General features: G+C 49.0%; 1 protein-coding gene across 5 annotated transcripts in view; it reads left to right on the top strand.

The window, feature by feature from the left end:
- RAB3IP (RAB3A interacting protein) overlaps window positions 1-19,573 on the top strand; it is a 198,107-nt gene that overhangs the window by 127,290 nt on the left and 51,244 nt on the right. For all 5 annotated transcript variants that reach the window (XM_063927478.1, XM_063927480.1, XM_063927481.1 and 2 more), the window contains exon 8: window positions 1,035-1,147. In XM_063927478.1, coding sequence (XP_063783548.1) covers window positions 1,035-1,147 — 113 coding nt within the window. The remainder of the gene's footprint in view (window positions 1-1,034; window positions 1,148-19,573) is intronic.

Genomic DNA, 19,573 nt, shown 5'->3' with positions numbered 1-19,573 from the left:
CAGCACAGCGCGATCTGTGCTGAGCGTGCGGGGGGAGACGGGGGCGCCGCTCACTTCACCCAGCGGGTGAAGTGAGCGACCCGCTAGATTGGCCTGCATGCAGGCCAATCTAGCAGCAGCGATAGCGATGTGCGGGGCCGCGCATCGCTATCGCTGAGGGGGCTACACACGCAGCGATCATGCTGATATTCTAAGCAATCTAGTCAGATTGCTTAGAATATCGCTCCGTGAGTACCCCCCTATATGCTTGATAGGAAATGGTTATCTTGTACCTGTGGACACACATTTTTGTATTACCTGTTTGCATGGGTGTGTTGCAGTAGCAAGTTCTTGACGTCTACCAGGTGAATCCCTTTATTTACACATCCCAATGCAGCTCAGTCTTATTCCAGGGAATTGTATTAATGTAGCTAAAGAGAGGTTCATGCACATAACATAGATTAGCACAGGTCGTTCAAGTGTGTTCAGTTTTACATGGCAGAATTATTAGAATGAGGGGAGGGTCCTAGCAGACTCCTTGCACACTAAAGGAGCCTAAACATGACGGATCAGTGCGCTTAGCTCTTTGTATAAATTATTATAGCCACACATGTGTAACCAGTAATGAACAGCTGCAGCTTGTGCGGAACATTTAGTGTTGCCAAAAATGCTCCGATTGGTAGTCTGAATCCAAAGTGTATAAGCGTCTTAATATTATATCTAGTGTGATCTAGTTGCAGTTTCACATGTATCCAGAATACACTGTACCGAATGCAGTTATTAGGTCTCTTTATTCACTCTTCTCTCCAATCTCCTACCTGCACTCCCATCCTGCTTACATCATAGTCATCTCACTGGGTTTTACACGGAATATGGCCTGTTTTCCAAGTAGAGTAGAAAACTATAAAAGAATCATTACTTTGCAATATATATAGTATTTCGTTATAATACATGTTTGTTTCTGCTGACAAGTCCCTGTGTAAATACATACAAATACTGAAATAAAAGTAGCTATATAAGAAGTAGTGAACAATAACACTTTTCTCATTTTGTAGTTGGCTGCAGCGGTCTTGGAAGCTGTTGAAAATAACACTTTGAGTATTGAGCCCGCTGGTCTGCAGCCTGTTCGGTTTGTGAAAGCATCTGCCGTTGAATGTGGAGGACCAAAGTAAGCAAGAATGGAGAAAGGGGGAATGCCAAGCAGTCATTTTTATTTATTTTTATGAACACATGCTCTGGGATCACACTTTCTGCAAAATGTTTATTTATGAAAGTCTATTCTATAAAATATATTGTGTCCCAGCAATTTGCTTTAAGTGCGTATTTTAAATAAAAAAATAATAGAGTTTAGACCACAGGTTTGGAAAGTGTAGGAACAGTGTGGCAGGGTATTCTGTAGTTGGCTGATTGTACATGACTTCTTGAGCAGCACTTTAGGTGTTATGTAGTAATACATTTCTCTGACGTCCTAGTGGATGCTGGGAACTCCGTAAGGACCATGGGGAATAGACGGGCTCCGCAGGAGACTGGGCACTCTAAAAGAAAGATTAGGTACTATCTGGTGTGCACTGCCTCCTCCCTCTATGCCCCTCCTCCAGACCTCAGTTAGATTTCTGTGCCCGGCCGAGCTGGATGCACACTAGGGGCTCTCCTGAGCTCCTAGAAAGAAAGTATATTTTAGGTTTTTTACTTTACAGTGAGACCTGCTGGCAACAGGCTCACTGCAACGAGGGACTAAGGGGAGAAGAAGCGAACCTACCTGCTTGCAGCTAGCTTGGGCTTCTTAGGCTACTGGACACCATTAGCTCCAGAGGGATCGACCGCAGGACCCGTCCTTGGTGTTCGTTCCCGGAGCCGCGCCGCAGTCCCCCTTACAGAGCCAGAAGCTAGAAGAGGTCCGGAAAAATCGGCGGCAGAAGACTTCAGTCTTCACCAAGGTAGCGCACAGCACTGCAGCTGTGCGCCATTGCTCCTCTTGTACACCTCACACTCCGGTCACTGATGGGTGCAGGGCGCTGGGGGGGGCGCCCTGAGCAGCAATAATTAGACCTTGGCTGACAAAATAATCACAATATATAGCCCCAGAGGCTATATATGTGATAAATACCCCTGCCAGATTCCATAAAAAAGCGGGAGAAAAGTCAGCCAAAAAAGGGGCGGAGCTATCTCCCTCAGCACACTGGCGCCATTTCTCCCTCACAGCTCCGCTGGAAGGAAGCTCCCTGGCTCTCCCCTGCAGTCTGCACTACAGAAGGGTAAAAAAGAGAGGGGGGGGCACTAAATTTAGGCGCAGTATATAATTTATAGCAGTTATAAGGGGATATAATTCAGTTAGTCCCTGTATTATATAGCGCTCTGGTGTGTGCTGGCATACTCTCTCTCTGTCTCCCCAAAGGGCTTTTTGTGGGGTCCTGTCCTCTGTCAGAGCATTCCCTGTGTGTGTGCGGTGTGTCGGTACGGCTGTGTCGACATGTTTGATGAGGAGGCTTATGTGGAGGCAGAGCAGATGCCTATAAATGTGATGTCGCCCCCTGCGGGGCAGACACCTGAGTGGATGGACTTATGGAAGGAATTACGTGCAAGTGTCGACTCCTTACATAAAAAATTTGACGACATGCCAAATGCGGGACAGCCGGCTTCTCAGATCGTGCCTGCCCAGACGACTCAAAGGCCATCAGGGGCTCTAAAGCGCCCGCTACCTCAGATGGCAGACACAGATGTCGACACGGATACTGATACCAGTGTCGACGACGAAGAGTCTAATTTAATGTCCACTAGGGCCATTCGTTGCATGATTGAGGCAATATAAGAGGTATTACACATTTCTGATATAAACCCAGGTACCTCAAAAAAGAGTATTATGTTTGGGGAGAAAAAACTACCAATAGTTTTTCCCCCATCTGAAGAATTAAATGAAGTGTGTGAAGAAGCGTGGGCTTCCCCCGATAAAAAATTGGTAATTTCTAAAAAGTTACTAATGGCGTTCCCTTTCTCGCCAGAGGATAGGTCACGTTGGGAAACACCCCCTAGGGTGGATAAAGCGCTCACACGCTTGTCAAAAAAGGTGGCACTACCGTCTCCGGATACGGCCGCCCTAAAGGAGCCTGCTGATAGAAAGCAGGAGGCGATCCTGAAGTCTGTATATACATACTCAGGCATTATACTGAGACCAGCGATTGCTTCAGCATGGATGTGCAGTGCTGCAGCTGCGTGGTCAGATTCCCTGTCGGAAAATATTGACACCCTAGACAGGGACACTATTCTGCTAACCGTAGAGCATATAAAAGACTCAGTCTTATGCATGAGAGATGCACAGAGGGAGATCTGCCGACTGACATCTAAAATATGTGCTCTGTCCATCTCTGCTAGGAGAGGCTTATGGACTCGGCAGTGGTCAGGGGATGCAGATTCGAAAAGGCACATGGAAGTTTTGCCTTATAAGGGTGAGGAGTTATTCGGGGATGGTCTCTCAGACCTAGTTTCCACAGCAACAGCTGGGAAGTCAGCATTTTTGCCCCATGTCCCCTCACAGCCTAAGAAAGCGCCGTATTATCAGGCACAGTCCTTTCGACCCCAGAAAAACAGGCGGGGAAAAGGCGGGTCCTTTCTGTCCAGAGGCAGAGGTAGGGGAAAAAAGCTGCAACAAACAGCAGGTTCCCAGGAACAAAAGTCCTCCCCCGCTTCTTCCAAGTCCGCCGCATGATGGTGGGGCTCCACAGGCGGAGCCAGGTACGGTGGGGGGCCGCCTCAAAAATTTCAGCGATCAGTGGGCTCGCTCACAGGTGGATCCCTGGATTCTTCAAGTAGTATCTCAGGGGGTACAAGCTGGAATTCGAGGCGCCTCCCCCCCGCCGTTTCCTCAAATCTGCCTTGCCAACAACTCCCTCGGGCAGGGAGGCTGTACTAGAGGCAATTCACAAGCTGTATTCCCAGCAGGTGATAGTCAAGGTGCCCCTACTTCAACAAGGACGGGGTTACTATTCCACACTGTTTGTGGTACCGAAACCGGACGGTTCGGTGAGACCCATTTTAAATTTGAAATCCTTGAACACATACATAAAAAAATGCAAGTTCAAGATGGAATCGCTCAGGGCGGTTATTGCAAGCCTGGACGAGGGGGATTACATGGTATCACTGGACATCAAGGATGCTTACCTGCATGTCCCCATTTACCATCCTCACCAGGAGTACCTCAGATTTGTGGTACAGGATTGCCATTACCAATTCCAGACACTGCCGTTTGGACTGTCCACGGCACCGAGGGTGTTTACCAAGGTAATGGCAGAAATGATGATACTCCTTCGAAAAAAAGGAGTTTTAATTATCCCGTACTTGGGACGATCTCCTTATAAAGGCGAGGTCCAAGGAGCAGTTGTTGGTCGGAGTAGCACTATCTCGGGAGGTGCTACAACAGCACGGATGGATTCTAAACATTCCAAAGTCACAGCTGGTTCCTTCCACACGCCTACTGTTCCTGGGGATGGTTCTGGACACAGAACAGAAAAAAGTGTTTCTCCCGCAGGAGAAAGCCAAGGAGCTGTCATCTCTAATCAGAGACCTCCTGAAACCAAAACAGGTATCGGTGCATCACTGCACACGAGTCCTCGGAAAAATGGTAGCTTCATACGAAGCAATTCCATTCGGCAGGTTCCATGCAAGAACTTTTCAGTGGGACCTCTTGGACAAGTGGTCGGGATCGCATCTTCAGATGCATCGGCTGATAACCCTGTCTCCAAGGACCAGGGTGTCTCTGCTGTGGTGGCTGCAGAGTGCTCATCTTCTAGAGGGCCGCAGATTCGGCATACAGGACTGGGTCCTAGTGACCACGGATGCCAGCCTTCGAGGCTGGGGGGCAGTCACACAGGGAAGAAATTTCCAAGGACTTTGGTCAAGTCAGGAGTCGTCCCTACACATAAATATTCTGGAACTGAGGGCCATTTACAATGCCCTAAGTCAGGCAAGGACCCTGCTTCAAAACCAGCCGGTACTGATCCAATCAGACAACATCACGGCAGTCGCCCATGTAAACCGACAGGGCGGCACAAGAAGCAGGATGGCGATGGCAGAAGCCACAAGGATTCTCCGATGGGCGGAAAATCACGTCTTAGCACTGTCAGCAGTGTTCATTCCGGGAGTGGACAACTGGGAAGCAGACTTCCTCAGCAGACACGACCTACACCCGGGAGAGTGGGGACTTCATCCAGAAGTCTTCCAACTGTTGGTAAACCGTTGGGAAAGGCCACAGGTGGACATGATGGCATCCCGCCTCAACAAAAAGCTAAAAAGATATTGCGCCAGGTCAAGGGACCCTCAGGCGATAGCTGTGGACGCTCTAGTGACACCGTGGGTGTACCAGTCTGTATATGTGTTCCCTCCTCTGCCTCTCATACCAAAGGTACTGAGAATAATAAGAAGGCGAAGAGTAAGAACGATACTCGTGGTTCCGGATTGGCCAAGAAGAGATCGGTACCCAGAACTTCAAGAAATGATATCAGAGGACCCATGGCCTCTACCGCTCAGACAGGATCTGCTACAGCAGGGGCCCTGTCTGTTCCAAGACTTACCGCGGCTGTGTTTGACGGCATGGCGGTTGAATTCCGGATCCTAAAGGAAATGGGCATTCCGGAGGAAGTCATTCCTACGCTGATAAAAGCTAGGAAAGAAGTAACCGCGGGGGGCGTGGCCTGGATCGGCATGGAGTAGCAGTGTACTGCTATAGCTCTCCATATTAATCCTGTTAAAGATCCTTTTTTCCCTAACCCGTAGCCCCTGGGATCTACCTGCAAGTATTGGAAGAGGTGCTGCCCTTGTTGACATCCGTGCTGGCCCGGAGCGTGCAGCGGCTTCCTGTACCCGACCCCTCCAGCGTGCTGGCTCGGCTCCCTGCCTCTCTGCGTGCCGGAGCTCGCGGGACGACGCGCGACAGCGCTTCCGGCGGCGGCCCTGCAGAGATCCCCCGGCTGGGGGAACGTGACGGAGGAGGACCTGACTGGCGGGCTGAGCGCGGCGGTGCTCGCCCGTGGACCCGGGGAAGTTGAGGAGAGCGGGTGAGTGCGGAGCGGAAAGCCCGCGAAGCCGCCATCTTTGATTATTAATATGGGCTTGTCTCCCTGCTCCTGAAGTGTTCCCCATCCTGTGGTGCCGCACAGTGAGGCGAGCTGTGGCTGGGATTGCCTCTCTGTTCCTCTCCTGGGCTTAATAACTGTGTTGAGACCGTGCCAAGGACGAGACTCCCCCCTCCCCCCCCCCGCGTCCATTGTGGAATTTATGTGGCTGTGGAAGGGGGAAGGAAATGGTCAGCAAGAGCTAGGGAAAATACAATACAGTCCCTATAGGCTCTCTGCAAAACTGCAATAACCACGCAGGTGCTCTTAGTTTTGCTCCTGTCCTGATCCAACCAATCTCCTATTATCTATATATAACCTACTCTGCGGTGTGCCCATAAATCTGCTCTACTTTGCCACATTATTATTTATCATATCTGCCCGATCCGAGCGGCTCCAGCACCTGTGCTGACCCGATACTGCTTGGGGACTTTTTTGCTGTAATATCCTTGGGGTCCTGACATCGCGTCCAGTGCTGCAATGGTGAAAGGAGGTCAGAGTGCGGCGAACGCCGCTGCAAAACTGGAGAAGTTTGCTAGGTCGCAACAGGCAACTCAATCGGCAAGGCAGGGTGACACTGACCCATCCCCGTCTGCGGCTGAGGTCGCTGCTCCCGACCCCACAGAGCAGGTTCAGTCTACCCAGCAAATACTACAGGCCATTTTTGCGTCTGAGCAGAGGGTCACGGACAAGATTGGGCAAGTCCAGGCGGACGTCTCTCTCCTAAGACAGGATCTACAAAAAATCCGGGAAAGAGTGGGTGAAACTGAGCATCGGATATCGGCTCTGGAAGACACTACATCACCCCTTCAACTGAAAGTGGCCGACTTGTCTACCCAGGTGATATCTATGCAGAGTAAAATGTCCGATATCGAGGGGAGACTACGGCGCAACAACGTTCGGTTTGTTGGGCTCCCTGAGAGGGCAGAGGGAACCTCCCCGGAATCCTTTCTGGAAAATTGGCTTATTAAATTATTTGGCAAAGAAGCATTTACCTCTCAATTCGCGGTGGAACGAGCGCACAGGCTCCCGCCTAGACCGCCACCACCCGGGGCTCCGGCTAGAACATTTATTGCTCGTTTCCTACACTTTAAGGACCGTGACGCTATACTCCGCATGGCCCGGACACAGGGCCCTATCCAACTAGATGGACATAATATATCCGTTTTCCCTGATTTTGCCCTGGAGGTGCAAAAGAGTAGATCACAGTTTCTGCATGTTAAGCGTCAACTCCGTGACCGCAATATACAATACTCTATGTTGTTTCCGGCCAAACTGAGGGTGGTGTCCGATAACACCACTCATTTCTTCTCCACTCCTCAAGATGCTGCTGCATGGTTGGAACGACAGCCTCGTCCTCCTCGCTGAAGTACTATCATACATTTGTTGATTTGTTACCTTCTTATTGCTGGCTAAGCCTAACTGTTTCATATTATGTTACGCTAGTCATGCTGTGGGTATATATGCACTGTACTAGGGGGGTAATGCTGAGCAGCCTAATGTTGATATTAATCTTTGTCTCGTTTTTTATACGTTGGGGTACGTTGCTAGATATGTTTTTCTTCCCCCTTTTTCTTTTCCAGGGTTAGGGTACTACTTCTACTGGTACTCTGTGGAGAGTTTTATGCCGAAGATAGTGTAGGGGCATTTCTTAGGGACCTTAGTTAGGCCCCTATCCCTTAGCTTAGTTACTCTGGTGGGAGTTATGGGATCCAGGTATACCTTATGTTCGCAAGGTGATACAGGGTGGGTATGGGGGGGGTTAGTTTGTTTTTTTTCATGCTATCAATTTTTGCCTATGTGTGTGTTCTGCTACATTGTGTTATTAGGTGATACAGGGTGGGTGCGGGGGGGGTTAGTTTATTTTTTTCCAAGCCATCATTGTTTAGTTCTGTGCGTATTTTGCAAATACCCGTATTTTCTGCATGATGTTGCTTTGTGCTCTTATGCCTCCAAGAGCGTAGGGGGACTGGTTATTCCTATCCCTATGTACTGTTGGCTCAACGTTGCTATGCTGCGATGCCAGGCTCTGCTATATGTCTCTTTAACCTATCCTGTTATCCCTCTCCGTTATGATTTATATGTCTACTGTTTCTGAGGGGCTCCGTCTGCTCAGCTGGAACGTTCGGGGACTGAATGAAAAAATCAAAAGATCGTTAGTCCTGACTCAGGTTAAAAAATATCAGGCAGACATAATTTGTCTTTCTGAAACACATTTACATGGAGGTAGAGTGATGGCGCTTAGAAAGCCCTGGGTCAGTCACGTGTATCATTCCACCTTCTCTAGTAATGCAAGAGGCGTTTCTGTAATGATTAAAAAGTCCGTACAATTTCATATGGATGAATGTGAAACTGACCATTATGGCAGATACGTCTTCCTACGAGCCCATATTAACAGCCGACTGTTTAATATTTTAGCAGTATATGTTCCCCCGCCATATAACAATGAGGTCCTCCGGCACGCTGCCCGTTTTCTGGCCCGGTCCCCTGCTACCCCTGTGATATGTCTAGGAGATTTTAACAATGTCATGGATGGTGGCATGGACAGGTGGAGGGAGTCGGTTGCATCTTCCCCTCCTCTGGCGTCCCCTACCTCATTCGCAAGATTGGTGGGGGAGATGGGGTTGGTGGATATATGGAGATGTCGAAACCCAGCGGCCACTCAGTTCTCCTGTCAGTCCGCTACCCATCACGCTTTTTCTCGTATTGATTTGGTGTTGGTGTCCCATGGTTTGTCCCCGGACGTACTGGCGGTGGATTATCTCCCTAGGGGCATATCGGATCATTCTCCTGTTTTGGTCACAGTTAACATAGGTTGGGAGCGGGGAGCAAAAATGTGGAAGCTTAATCCCTTTTGGTTGACTCTGCTGGGGAAGGGTGAGGATCTGATGGCCGCCTGGGAAGGGTTCCAGGAAGATAATTCACTATACAGTGTTCTGACAATGAAGCATGATGCCTTTAAGGCGTTTCTGCGGGGCTCCTTTATAAAGCGGATCTCTGAAGTTAAAGCATTCAGTAAAAGGGAGGAGATGCGGTTGGAATATTTGTGCCAGCAGTTGGAATCTCAATATCTTAATACCCATTTGCGGTCTGATGAGTTGTTGTGGAAGAACGCGCAGAGTGAGTGGTCGGATTGTTTATTTGAGAAATCCAGGCGTAGACTCCTTTTTGCGGGACATGAGCAGTATTTTCGGGCTGAGATGAATGGCAGCTATTTGGCCTTTTTGGCCCGGTCTGATTCCCCAAGAACGGTAATTCAGTGTGTGAAAAACTCTGCTGGCCAAATGTGCTATTCTGGATCAAGGGTGGCGGAGACTTTCCGTGGTTATTATTCCTCGCTCTATGCCTCCCGAGCCGGTTACTCTGATGATCAGCTGGGGGATTTTTTGGCTCAGTTGACCTTGCCATGCTTGTCCCGGGAGGACTCTGGGGCTCTAGATGCGCCTATCACGCTGGAGGAGGTGGAGGCTGCGATCCTGTCTCTCCCGGCGTCTAAGGCACCGGGATCAGATGGACTTCCGGGTGAGGTCTATATTATCTCCTACAACTGTTTGAACTTCTCTTAAAAGGTGGGGCCCTCCCGCGCTCTATGGCCGAGGCTAATATAATTGTCCTGCTGAAACCAGGGAGAGACCCCTTGCTCCCCGAGTCCTATCGACCCATTTCCCTCCTCAACACTGATGTAAAAATATTGGCAAAAATATTGGCATCTCGATTGAATTTGGTAATTACAACGATAATTCATCCAGACCAGACGGGCTTTATGCCGGGTAAGTCCACGGCCCAAAATTTACGTAGATTGTTCTGTCATCTCCAGAGGAATGATGTGGGGGGATCGGACGCGGTGGTGGTGTCCCTTGATGCGGCCAAAGCGTTCGACTCAGTGGAGTGGAGGTACCTTTGGGGGGTGCTGGAGAAATTTGCCTTTGGTCCTCGTTTTATTGGCTTTATCCAATTATTGTATTCCTTGCCTGTGGCTCGTGTGACGGCCAATGGTTTCACGTCTGAGCTTTTTGCACTGGAGAGGGGCACTCGACAGGGCTGCCCCCTGTCTCCTGCACTGTTTGCGATGGCCGTGGAGCCGTTGGCCGCCCTGCTACGGGGCGATGGCGGGGTCAGGGGAGTTGAGATTGGGGGTCATGTGGATGTGGTGGCGCTATACGCGGACGACATGCTACTCTTCCTGCAGGACTCTGATGACTCCCTACGAACAGCATTACAGGTAGTGGAGAATTTTGGTATCTTTTCCGGTCTGTTAATTAACTGGGACAAGTCCCACATTTTTCCTGTCTCTGGCCTTCTTCCCGAAAACACACAGGGGGCGTATCCTTTGCAATGGACACTGCGATTCAAATATCTAGGCATCTGGATTACTCCTATGGCGCGTAGCTATAAGGCCCAAAATATCGACCCCATACTAGCGACATTTAAAGAAAAGGCACATAGCTGGAAAAAATTACCGCTGTCTGTCCTGGGTAGGGTCAATTTATTCAAAATGGTGATGCAGCCAAAGTTCCTCTATGCTCTACAGAATTCCCCGTCTACCTCCCCAAGAAGATCTTTACTGATATTGAGGGAGTTTTATCCTCATTTATATGGAGTGGCAGGCAGGCGCGGGTCTCTATAAGAACGATGTGCAGATCCCAGGTGTCTGGCGGGGCAAGCCTTCCAGATCTCAGACTATACTATGTGGCCGCTCAATTAGCCCATCTGAGTGAATGGACTGGGGACTCTTTGGGGGATACGATGAGGGGGTTTCTGGCTGAGCGGACGGAGTGCTCTCCTGCTTTCTCTCTTTCTCCTCTTCAACTTCTCCTTTCTGGTCTCTCTACGTCTGGCATGCCTCCCTTGTTGTGTCAAGCCTTGCTTATCTGGCGATATGCGCACACTTTGTATGACTGGGAGGGACATGATACCTGTACTCCATTGTGGTTCAATAGTGCATACCCTGAGCTATATGAGATGTCGCTAGATAACATATGGATTACTAGGGGAGTCGTGGCACTGGGTCAGCTATACCACGGTGGAGTGCTGAAGTCATTTCAGCAACTAAAGATCGAATTTGATGTGCCTAACACAGTTATGTTCCGATACTTTCGGCTTAGACATGCTGTACAGACCCAATTCCCTCACGGCCCACCATCGATAGCTGATTCACCTGTTAAGACGCTGCTTGCTTCAATGAGCCGGAGGGGGAAGGTGTCTACCATATATGCTGCTTTAAATAACAATAGCTATCCCGATCTATTAAACAATCTCCGTACTAAATGGGAGACTGATTTAGGGCAATTGTCCCAAGAGCAGTGGCTTCAAATTATGAGTTCACTTAAATATACTACACCATGTATAAGGTATAAGCAGGTTTTTTTCTACACTCTACACAGGTCCTACCGCACTCCGGTTAGTATGCGGAGGGCTGGTCTTAGGGAAGATTCTAACTGCCCCAGGTGTCAGGCAGCTGATGCCGGATTTTGGCACTTATTGTGGGACTGCCCTGAGATTTCCCTTTTCTGGCATAGAGTTTGGTGTGAGATAGTCAAGACAGCACCGTCCCTTCCTACATTAGATCCTGGCATATGTTTATTTGGGCTAGATTTGGAGGAGACGCACTCTGTTTTGCTGTACAAATATGTTCTGTGTCTCACAACGCTAGCTAAGGTGGTTATTGCTAGGGTCTGGTTCTCTGCTGATATACCTAGGGTGGAGCATTGGAGGGCGTTGGTGAACGAGGTAATTCGCCATGAGAAACATATGTATAAAATACGGGGTTCCACCTCTCGGTTTACGGAGATGTGGGGCCGCTGGGATGGTGCAGGGCTGGGCGAACAAGTATTAAGCACATGAGCGACATTGTAAAACTATGGATACTCCTCGACATGGATACATATATGTAACTATATATGATAAGAAATAACAAGCACACCAAAAAGTGTTGGAAAAAAAAAAATCGGTTTATTGATGGCAACTGTTAAAGTTATAGTTAAATTTCAATGTTGATGTTATGTTTTGTTTGTTTGTGACATAAAACTCAATAAAAACTACTTGATTTAAAAAAAAAAAAAAAAGGAAAGAAGTAACCGCAAACCATTATCACCGTATTTGGCGAAAATATGTTGCGTGGTGTGAGGCCAGGAAGGCCCCTACTGAGGAATTTCAGCAGGGTCGTTTTCTGCACTTCCTACAGTCGGGAGTGACTATGGGCCTAAAATTGGGTTACATTAAGGTCCAGATTTCGGCTCTGTCGATTTTCTTCCAGAAAGAACTGGCTTCACTGCCTGAAGTTCAGACATTTGTAAAGGGTGTGCTACATATTCAGCCCCCTTTTGTGCCTCCTGTAGCACCTTGGGATCTCAACGTGGTGTTGAGTTTCCTGAAATCACATTTGTTTGAGCCACTTAAAACTGTGGATCTGAAATATCTCACGTGGAATGTGGTCATGTTATTGGCCTTGGCTTCGGCCAGGCGTGTGTCAGAATTGGCGGCTTTGTCATGTAAAAGCCCTTATCTGATTTTCCATATGGATAGGGCAGAATTGAGGACTCGTCCCCAGTTTCTCCCTAAGGTGGTATCAGCTTTTCACTTGAACCAACCTATTGTAGTGCCTGCGGCTACTAGGGACTTGGAAGATTCCAAGTTACTGGACGTAGTCAGGGCCTTGAAAATTTATGTTTCCAGGACGGCTGGAGTCAGGAAAACTGACTCGCTTTTTATCCTGTATGCACCCAACAAACTAGGTGCTCCTGCTTCTAAGCAGACTATTGCTCGCTGGATTTGTAGCACAATTCAGCTGGCGCATTCTGCGGCTGGATTGCCGCATCCTAAATCAGTAAAAGCCCATTCCACAAGGAAAGTGGGCTCATCTTAGGCGGCTGCCCGAGGGGTCTCGGCTTTACAACTTTGTCGAGCTGCAACTTGGTCAGGGGCAAACACGTTTGCTAAATTCTACAAATTTGATACCCTGGCTGAGGAGGACCTTGAGTTCTCTCATTCGGTGCTGCAGAGTCATCCGCACTCTCCCGCCCGTTTGGGAGCTTTGGTATAATCCCCATGGTCCTTACGGAGTTCCCAGCATCCACTAGGACGACAGAGAAAATAAGATTTTACTCACCGGTAAATCTGTTTCTCGTAGTCCGTAGTGGATGCTGGGCGCCCATCCCAAGTGCAGATTGTCTGCAATACTTGTATATAGTTATTGCCTAACTAAAGGGTTATTGTTGAGCCATCTGTTGAGAGGCTCAGTTATACTTCATACTGTTAACTGGGTATAGTATCACGAGTTATACGGTGTGATTGGTGTGGCTGGTATGAGTCTTACCCGGGATTCAAAATCCTTCCTTATTGTGTCAGCTCTTCCGGGCACAGTATCCTAACTGAGGTCTGGAGGAAGGGTATAGAGGGAGGAGCCAGTGCACACCAGATAGTACCTAATCTTTCTTTTAGAGTGCCCAGTCTCCTGCGGAGCCCGTCTATTCCCCATGGTCCTTACGGAGTTCCCAGCATCCACTACGGACTACGAGAAATAGATTTACCGGTGAGTAAAATCTTATTTTTGCTCTATTTGTCATTTTGCAGGCTGATCCACACTATATTAGTTTCCCATGCATCAAACAAAGATATCTGTGTATACTTTGGCTGAATTCAAGAATGACCAAATGTTTCATATATCTAACTTTCTCTAACGTCCTAGAGGATGCTGGGACTCCGTAAGGACCATGGGGAATAGACGGGCTCCGCAGGAGACATGGGCACTTTAAGAAAGACTTTAGACTCTGGGTGTGCACTGGCTCCTCCCTCTATGCCCCTCCTCCAGAACTCTGTTTTTAGACTGTGCCCAGAAGAGATGGGTGCACTGCAGGGAGCTCTCCTGAGTTTCCTGCTAAGAAAGCATATTTGTTAGGTTTTTTTCTTATTTTCAGGGAGCACTGCTGGCAACAGACTCCCTGCATCGAGGGACTGAGGAGAGAGGAGCAGACCTACTTAAATGATAGGCTCTGCTTCTCGGCTACTGGACACCATTAGCTCCAGAGGGAGTGGAACACAGGTTCGTCCTGGGCGTTCATCCCAGAGCCGCGCCGCCGTTCTCCTCACAGAGCCGGAAGAAAAGAAGAAAGAAGACTCTGAGGCGGCAGAAGCCTTTCGGGGGCTTCACTGAGGTAACGCACAGCACTGCAGCTGTGCGCCATTGCTCCCATACACCTCACACACTCCGGTCACTGTAAGGGTGCAGGGCGCAGGGGGGGCGCCCTGGGCAGCAATGAATACCTCTCCTATGGCAAAATTACCTATATACATGTACAGGTGGGCACTGTACATGTATATAAGAGAGCCCCCGCCATGTTTTACAAAGTTTGAGCGGGACAGAAGCCCGCCGCCGAGGGGGCGGGGCTTCTCCCTCAGCACTCACCAGCGCCATTTTCTCTCCACAGCACCGCTGAGAGGAAGCTCCCCGGACTCTCCCCTGCTTGACACACGGTGAAAGAGGGTTTTAAAGTAGAGGGGGGGGGGGCACATAATTGGCGATTATACATTACAGCAGCGCTACTGGGTAAACATTCTGTGTTTTTCTCCGGGGTCATATAGCGCTGGGGTGTGTGCTGGCATACTCTCTCTCTGTCTCTCCAAAGGGCCTAAAGGGGAACCTGTCTTCAGAAAAGAGTTTCCCTGTGTGTGTGGAGTGTCGGTACGCGTGTGTCGACATGTTTGACGATGATGGCTCGCCTAAGGAGGAGTGCATGAATGTCAGGTCGCCGTCGGCAACGCCGACACCGGACTGGATGGATATGTGGAATGTCTTGAATGCTAATGTAAATTTATTGCATAAGAGATTAGACCAGACTGAGGCTAGGGATCAGTCAGGTAGTCAGACCATGCCTGTCCCAGTGGCACCGGGACCTTCTGGGTCTCAGAAATGCACATTATCCCAGATCACTGAGACAGATACCGACACGGATTCAGATTCCAGTGTCGACTGAGGATGCAAAATTACAGCCAAAAGTGGCTAAAGGTATTCGTTACATGATCATTGCTATTAAAGAGGTTTTGCATATTACTGAGGAACCCCCTGTCCCTGACACGAGGGTACACATGTATAAAGAGAAAAAGCCTGAGATAACCTTTCCGTCCTCATTTGAGCTAAGCGAATTGTGCGAAAAGGCTTGGGAATCTCCAGACAGGAGACTACAAGTTCCCAAAAGGATTCTTATGGCGTATCCCTTCCCACAAAAGGACAGGATACGATGAGAATCTTCGCCTAAAGTAGACAAGGCGTTGACACGCTTATCCAAGAAGGTGGCACTGCCTTCCCAGGATACTGCTACCCTCAAGGATCCTGCGGATCGTAAGCAGGAAGTTACCATGAAGTACATTTACACACATTCTGGTACTATTGTTAGGCCGGCTATGGCATCGGCCTGGGTTTGTAGTGCTGTCGCAGCATGGACAGATTCCTTGTCTACGGAGATTGAGACCCTAGATAAGGATACCATTCTAATGACCCTAGAGCATATCAAGGATGCTGCGTTGTATATGAGGGATGCTCAAAGAGACATTTGTTTACTAAGCTCCAGAATAAATGCTATGTCTATTTCTGCTAGGCGACTCTTGTGGACCCGACAGTGGACGGGGGATGCCGACTCAAAGCGGCATATGGAGTCGTTGCCTTACAAGGGGAAGGAGTTGTTTGGAGAAGGCCTCTCGGACCTTGTCTCTACTGCAACGGCTGTTAAATCGAATTTTTTACCTTATGTTCCCCCACAACATACTAAGAAGGCACCTCATTACCAAATGCAGTTCTTTCGTTCAAATAAAAGCAAAAAGGTACGGGGATCGTCCTTTCTTGCCAGAGGTAAAAGCAAGGGAAAAAAGCTGCACACAGCTACCTCCCAGGAGCAGAAGTCCTCCCCTACGTCTGCAAAATCCACCGCATGACGCTGGGGCTTCCCTGGGGGGGTCAGCTCAAGTGGGGGCACGTCTTCGATTTTTCAGCCACGTCTGGGTTCACTCACAGGTGGATCCCTGGGCAATAGAGATTGTTTCTCAGGGATACAGGCTGGAATTCGAAGAGATGCCTCCTCGCCGGTTTTTCAAATCGGCTCTGCCAGCTTCTCCGTCAGAAAGGGAGTTAGTGTTAACTGCAATTCAAAAATTGTATCTGCAACAGGTGATAGTCAAGGTTCCTCTTCTCCAGCAAGGAAAGGGGTATTACTCAACCCTGTTTGTGGTTCCGAAACCGGACGGTTCGGTCAGACCCATTTTGAATCTGAAATCCCTGAACCTGTACTTGAAAAAGTTCAAGTTCAAGATGGAATCGCTCAGAGCGGTCATCGCCAGCCTGGAGGGGGGGGGGATTGGATGGTTTCCCTGGACATAAAGGATGCTTACCTTCATGTTCCGATTTTTCTTCCTCACCAGGCGTTCCTGAGATTTGCGGTACAGGACTGTTATTACCAATTTCAGACGTTGCCGTTTGGGCTTTCCACGGCCCCGAGAATTTTCACCAAGGTGATGGCGGAAATGATGGTGCTCCTGCGCAAGCAGGGTGTCACAATTATCCCATACTTGGACGATCTCCTCATAAAGGCGAGATCTCGAGAGAAGTTACTGGACAGTGTGTCACTGTCTGTGAGGACGTTGCAACAGCACGGCTGGATTCTCAATATTCCGAAGTCCCAGCTGGTTCCTACAACGCGTCTGATTCTGGACACAGAACAGAAAAAGGTTTTTCTTCCGATGGAAAAGGCTCAGGAGCTCAGAGCTCTGGTCAGGAACCTATTAAAGCCAAAAAAGGTTTCAGTGCTTCACTGCACACGTGTCCTGGGGAAGATGGTGGCATCGTACGAGGCCATCCCCTTCGGCAGCTTCCATGCGAGGACTTTTCAATGGGACCTACTGGACAAATGGTCCGGGTCTCATTTACAAATGCATCAAAGGATCACCCTGTCTCCCAGAGCCAGGATATCTCTCCTGTGGTGGCTGCACAGTGCTCACCTCCTGGAAGGCCGCAGGTTCGACATTCAGGACTGGATCCTGGTGACCACGGACGCAAGCCTCCGAGGTTGGGGAGAAGTCACACTGGGAAGAAATTTCCAAGGTCTCTGGTCAACTCTAGAGATTTGTCTCCACATCGACATCCTGGAGTTGAGGGCCATATACAACGGCCTACATCAAGCGGAGGCATTACTTCGGGACAAACCAGTTCTGATTCAGTCGGACAATGTCACAGCAGTGGCTCATGTAAACCGCCAAGGTGGCACAAGGAGCAGAGTGGCCATGGCAGAAGCAACCAGGATTCTTCGCTGGGCGGAGAATCATGTAAGCGCACTGTCGGCAGTGTTCATCCCGGGGGTGGACAACTGGGAAGCGGACTTTCTCAGCAGACACGACCTGCATCCGGGAGAGTGGGGACTTCATCACGAAGTCTTCGCACAGATCGCGGGTCGGTGGGGACTGCCTCAGATAGACATAATGGCGTCCCATCTCAACAAAAAGCTAAAGCGATATTGCGCCAGGTCAAGAGACCCTCAGGCGGTAGCTGTAGACGCTCTGGTGACACCATGGGTGTTCAGATCAGTCTATGTGTTCCCTCCTTTGCCTCTCATACCCAAGGTGTTGAGAAAAATAAGGCAAAGAAGAGCGAGAACAATCCTCATTGTTCCAGATTGGCCACGAAGGACTTGGTATCCGGATCTGCAAGAGTTGCTCACAGAAGATCCGTGGCCTCTTCCTCTAAGGCAGGACCTGCTGCAACAGGGGGCCTGTCTGTTCCCAGACTTACCGCGGCTGCGTTTGACAGCATGGCGGTTGAACGCCAGATCCTAGCGTAAAAAGGTATTCCGGAGGAGGTCATTCCTACCCTGATTAAGGCTAGGAAGGACGTGACATCGAAACATTATCACCGGATATGGCGAAAATGTTTTTTGGTGTGAGGCCAGGACTGCTCCTACGGAGGAGTTCCATTTGGGCCGTTTACTTCACTTCCTTCAAACAGGAGTGAATTTGGGCCTTAAATTAGGATCCGTAAAGGTTCAAATTTCGGCCTTGTCCATTTTCTTTAAAAAAGAATTGGCTTCTCTTCCTAAAGTACAGACATTTGTGAAGGGAGTGCTGCATATTCAGCCTCCTTTTATACTTCCGGTGGCCCCTTGGGATCTTAACGTGGTATTAAGTTTCCTCAAGTCACCTTGGTTTGAACCACTCAAAACAGTGGAGTTGAAATATCTCACTTGGAAGGTGGTCATGTTGTTGGCCTTAGCTTCTGCAAGGCGTGTTTCGGAATTAGCGGCTTTGTCATATAAAAGTCCCTATCTGGTTTTTCACGTGGATAGGGCAGAATTGAGAACTCGTCCTCAATTCCTGCCTGAAGTGGTCTCATCTTTTCATATGAACCAACCTATTGTCATGCCTGTGGCTACGCGAGACTTGGAGGATTCCGAGTCACTTGATGTGGTCAGGGCTTTGAAGACTTATGTGGCCAGAACAGCTAGGGTCAGGAAGACAGAGGCGCTGTTTATCCTGTATGCAGCCAATAAGGTTGGCGCACCTGCTTCAAAGCAGACTATTGCTCGCTGGATCTGTAACACGATTCAGTAAGCACATTCTTCGGCAGGATTGCCATTGCCAAAACCGGTTAAGGCCCATTCCACTAGGAAGGTGGGCTCTTCTTGGGCGGCTGCCCGAGGGGTCTCGGCATTACAGTTGTGCCGAGCAGCTACTTGGTCGGGATCAAATACCTTTGCAAGGTTCTATAAGTTTGATACCCTAGCTGAGGAGGACCTCCTGTTTGCTCAATCGGTGCTGCAGAGTCATCCGCACTCTCCTGCCCGTTTGGGAGCTTTGGTATAATCCCCATGGTTCTTACGGAGTCCCAGCATCCTCTAGGACGTTAGAGAAAATAAGATTTTACACTAACCGGGAAATCTATTTCTCGTAGTCCGTAGAGGATGCTGGGCGCCCGTCCCAAGTGCGGACTTCTTCTGCAAGACTTGTATATAGTTATTGCTTACATAAGGGTTATATTATAGTTCATTGGTTTGGACCGAGACTGTTGTTTGTTCATACTGTTAACTGGGTAGTTTATCACAAATTATACGGTGTGATTGGTGTGGCTGGTATGTATCTTGCCCTTGGATTAACAAAAATAATTTCCTCGTACTGTCCATCTCCTCTGGGCACAGTTTCTCTAACTGAGGTCTGGAGGAGGGGCATAGAGGGAGGAGCCAGTGCACACCCAGAGTCTAAAGTCTTTCTTAAAGTGCCCATCTCTCCTGCGGAGCCCGTCTATTCCCCATGGTCCTTACGGAGTCCCAGCATCCTCTACGGACTACGAGAAATAGATTTACCGGTAAGTGTAAAATCTTATTTTAAGTCTCTCTGGGTTGTATCCAATTGGCCGCAATGATTCATTGTGGCTAATGGATTCACTCCAGCCTATCCTGTTATCCCTGATAAGCCGGCATGATCCGCTGTTTATTGGGGATTTTGTTTCACTTTCC

This window comes from Pseudophryne corroboree, chromosome 6 (assembly GCF_028390025.1).
Source record: "Pseudophryne corroboree isolate aPseCor3 chromosome 6, aPseCor3.hap2, whole genome shotgun sequence".
In the NCBI taxonomy this organism is placed as follows: Eukaryota; Metazoa; Chordata; class Amphibia; order Anura; family Myobatrachidae; genus Pseudophryne; species Pseudophryne corroboree.
The sequence above is the reverse complement of the archived record's forward strand: the minus strand, read 5'-3'. Positions and strand labels throughout refer to the sequence as shown.